At 54.1% G+C, this 4,072-nt stretch overlaps 1 protein-coding gene across 1 annotated transcript in view; it reads left to right on the forward strand.

Annotated features, from left to right (window-relative positions):
* PTPRF (protein tyrosine phosphatase receptor type F) overlaps positions 1-277 on the forward strand; it is a 292,186-nt gene extending 291,909 nt beyond the window's left edge. The window contains exon 36 of the mRNA XM_029084975.1: positions 29-277. Within this exon, the coding sequence (XP_028940808.1) occupies positions 29-179 (151 nt within the window). The 3' untranslated portion in view covers positions 180-277. The remainder of the gene's footprint in view (positions 1-28) is intronic.
* Positions 278-4,072: the final 3,795 nt, after the last annotated feature.

Raw genomic sequence — 4,072 nt, forward strand, 5'->3', positions numbered from 1 at the left:
GGGGGACCTGGGGGAGAAGGGAGGGGAGCTGGCATCTCTGGATGTGCAACTCTGTTGCCCGATGGCCTTGGGTCCCCGCTTCTCACACTTTCCCCCTTGCTGCCTTGCAGGACCAGTACCAGCTGTGCTACAGAGCGGCACTGGAGTATCTCGGCAGCTTCGACCACTATGCAACGTAACTAGTGCTTTCCTCCAGTCGCGGTGGGGATGTCTAGGAGTGGAGACGGGTCCCTTTGAGCCAGAGCCGCCCATTCCTCAGTCCTTCTGTACAGATGGAGGTGCTGCCCAGGCAGCAGAACCTCCACGCCAACCAGTTCTGACCACAGCATTTAGGAACTTCGCCCCAGCGCCAAACGAGGGAATCCGACTCCAAAAGCATTTCCAGTCTCTGGCTGAATTTCTGCTCATGTGCATCTCTCGCCCTCTCTCACGCGACTGCATTTCACAGCAAGGCTTTAGGTGGGTGGAATGGGATCTTTTTTTTAAACATGTAAAATAGTTACTAGTGGTTTTTATAATCTCCTCTCTCTTTATTTTTTATTTTTTGCAAGTCTTAATGTTTTGCCCAGGCAGAACTGGACCCGCCAAGCATTTGGGAGTTGGGTTAGGTTTTTTTTTTAAATTTCCTTTTCCTTTTACATTTTTTACTGCCCTGTGTTTATTTCAGCCCAGTCACTGCTGGTTCTGCCCATTTTAGTGCAGCTTCCTTGGTAATTTGCAGCAGCTGGCTTGTGGTTCCTGCCCGGCTCCATTCCCCGTAGGCTGCTTTTTAATCCTCTGTAGAATATGAAATTTCATGGAACTGGACCTAAGCTACCAATTATTTTTTTAGCCTTTCCCTCCCCCTCATTATCTCCTGAGTAGGTTTGGGTTTGGGAGGGCATGTGGGGTCGCCAGAGAAGCAGTCCCCTTTGTCAGCTGGAAACGGTTCAGTCCTGTTACGATGCGTGTTAAACCAATCCAGTGACCGTGTGTATCGGCAGAGCCCGATACAACATGAGTTGTCGTCACCATGTTTGTGAGAGACCCGAAATCCTGGGCTCGGGCTTTGGAGCCTCTTTTTGTGTTTCTCTCTGGGAAGGGGCAGGAGAAGCGAGTGGGTCCCACACTTCCCTGGGGAGGGGATGGAAAGAGCGAGACACGGCCCTTTTTGTTACTCCCGCGGTTCTGCGCGTGCAAGCGCCATTCTGTCACCTCTCACCGGCGACGTGCGTCGGGGCCTTCGCAAAGGCGAGGAGCACGAGCCCAGCCGTCCCCCAGCAGAGCCAGGCAGGCTGCCTTTGGAAAGCAGGGTACTGCAGGGAAGGGGAGGGGAGTACACATGGCTTCAGAGGTTGGGTGTATCTATAATTTCTGCTATCCTGCAAATGTTAAAAGTCACTAGAATATTGTACTTTCCGCTACTTCAGGACGTTCTAATGAACCAATGTGGCAAGACTACTGGACTTAATTTAATGGTACTATATATTAATACTCCTTACTATATCACGCTTGCACTAAAGACAGGGAGTGAGCAAGCCCTCTTTTGAGTGCATTGAGTTATGAATAAAGGTGGTGAAGGGTATCTAATTGTATTATCACATGTATTCCGAATGTTAAGAATCCAAGCTACGTTGAAATCAGCAATCCAGGGTTGGTAATGTTGGAGGACACATTCATTTTTACCTTGTGGATGCATAGTGCTGTAGGGGTCACTGTTGTATACAGTCTGTTTTCTATTTGTTAATAAAAAAAAAAAATCTACAGCATCATTGCATAATTCTTGATGTTAATAAATTTGAATAATCGGGTTTCATACAAGCTGGCTTTGCTGTCTGTTTCTTCAGCAATAAGCAGAGGCCATAGAGTCCCTTGGAGATGGGCGTTCTCCCCAGCCTGTTGCCAGATAAGTCCTTTCCCATGGGCACATCCCAGCTACGAGTGCCCCACGCTTCCGGGGACCCTGTGCCAGCAGGGAGCTCAGAGACCCCCTGGTGACAGCCCCCGTGGTGCATGCGTGTGCTCACCTCCTGCCCACCTGCAGCCATAACAGGGTGCACTGAGAGTCCTGAGTCCTTGGCACCTCCAGGAATGGCTCCTGCCAACCCTGTCTTTGCAGCCATGGCCCTCTCTGGCTCCCTTCCACTTCCCAAAGGGTGGATCATTCCCAGCAGAAGGAAGCCAAAAAACCCCCCCGAAGAAGAAGGCCGTTAGCCACTTTCTGCCCAGGCCATGCTGTGCACAAGCTGTGCCAGTGGTGGTTGGGACCTGAGACCTGCCCTCTCCACCTGCCCTACTGCGAGTTACTAATCCACTCAGGACCCCAGGATGTAGCAGGATACAGCCCTGGGGTGATGCTGAGCTTTGCTGGAAGCCCATTTACCTGCACCCCCTTCCCTGCCAGCCTGCTGGCTCCAGGACCAGGCTGAACTTTGCTTGTGGGTTTGCAGGAAAGAGAGGGGTCAGTAGTGGTGGGTTTGGTGGCAGTATCTGTCCTGGATGAGGCAGAGACATTGCCAGCCTCCTAGGATGCTGCAGCAACGCTGTTCTGCGGCACTGAGCACAGTTGTGTATGCAAAATTACTGCTCCTTGCCTGTGCCCGCTCTGCATGGGCCAGCCAGCCCCAGCCCTGCCTACGTGTGAACTGCAAACCCCGGGTCAGTGCTGGCTCCCAGAGAGAGCAGCACCTGCAAACATCAGAAGTGTGCAAGGGAAAGGCTAGTGCAAGGGGCAGGACCCCATGGGCCAGGGCCCCACGACCTGTCCATCCTTCCTGAAGAAGCCAAACCTGCCCTGGCCAGCACGTGCACAACGGGTGGGAGTGTGCAGCAGACAGACTGATGAGCTTTTCCCTGGCACGACTACAGGCATCTTTACCCTGACTCCTCGCTGACTTTGCTGGAGCTCAGCCATGTGTGGTGTTTCCTGCCAGGCCAGACCAGCGCCTGAGCAGGTGCCAGATGCAAAATAGTGTTTCCACCCTCACCTGGCTGGCTCCTACCCCAGTGCTTTGCCCTGGGGTGACCCGAAGCTGGTGGAGCCTTTCTCTGGCTCTGCTGCTGAGCAGCCCCACTTGAGGATGCAGATGTGAGGGCAAAGCAAGCTCCTGCCCTTGCGAGGCAGCACACGTGTGCAGCTGTGTGTGCACAGCACGCTTTGCTGTGATAGCTGCCAGGGCCCGGGATGGGGAGGCCACACAGCCAAGCACACCCCTGCTCGTACGCGGGTGCGTGGCGGAGGAAGGACACCGTAACCACCGTGCCTGGGGAAGCTGGGAAGCGGGCAGTGAGCTCCTGCCTGTGCTGCAGTGTGAGTGCTTCCTTCGGCTGTGCCGCTAAACCACAGCAGTAGTGACAATGCTTTGGCCACACGGACGTGCCGCTCACCGAGCACACACCAGGCACTGCCATGTGCACAGCACGAACCTCTAGTCTGTGTGTGGCTCCAGATGCAGGGATTTGCTCTCACCGAAAGCAGCAGTTGCCAGAACACGCGTATATGCACAAGCACACGCGCACCAACCTCCTTAGTCCTTGTCCGAGAACACCTGGGGCTTCCCTCCCCATTTGAGGTCGTGCTCTTAGCCCAAACCCTTTACAACTGACCCAGGGAAAACATGAGGAAGCAAAACACTCCCAACTGATCACCTCTGTGGGCTCCACTTCTCTGTCTGCCCCGTGTGAGGCACAGCACGACCTTTCTAGGTGGTCAGTGAGGTTGGCTATATACTGAGTACAAACAGGAGAAGGCAGGGAGAGAGAGAACAAGCGTCTCAGCACAGACTGCACTGGCAATAACGTGACTGAGCCCAGGCTATTGCTGGGCAGAGACTGTGTAGCTGCACTTACACTGCAGAGGTGAAGCCATGCGGCCGAAGCCTCATGCTGGCCTCAGGGCCAAGAAAGGCTCAGTCTGCAGAGAGGGCCAAGAGGCCACCAAAGTGTGAGGACATGCCACCTTGGCAGAGGACAGCCAGGTCAGAGAGCAGCAAAGGCAGCTGCTGCCTGTGGGGGAAGAAACCCCACTCCCCTGCCCTCCTCACACATAGCTAGCACGGCTCCAAAGCAGGTGGAGTCTTATCAGTTTAGAAGT

This window comes from Antrostomus carolinensis, unplaced genomic scaffold (assembly GCF_000700745.2).
Source record: "Antrostomus carolinensis isolate BGI_N321 unplaced genomic scaffold, ASM70074v2 scaffold13845, whole genome shotgun sequence".
In the NCBI taxonomy this organism is placed as follows: domain Eukaryota; kingdom Metazoa; phylum Chordata; class Aves; order Caprimulgiformes; family Caprimulgidae; genus Antrostomus; species Antrostomus carolinensis.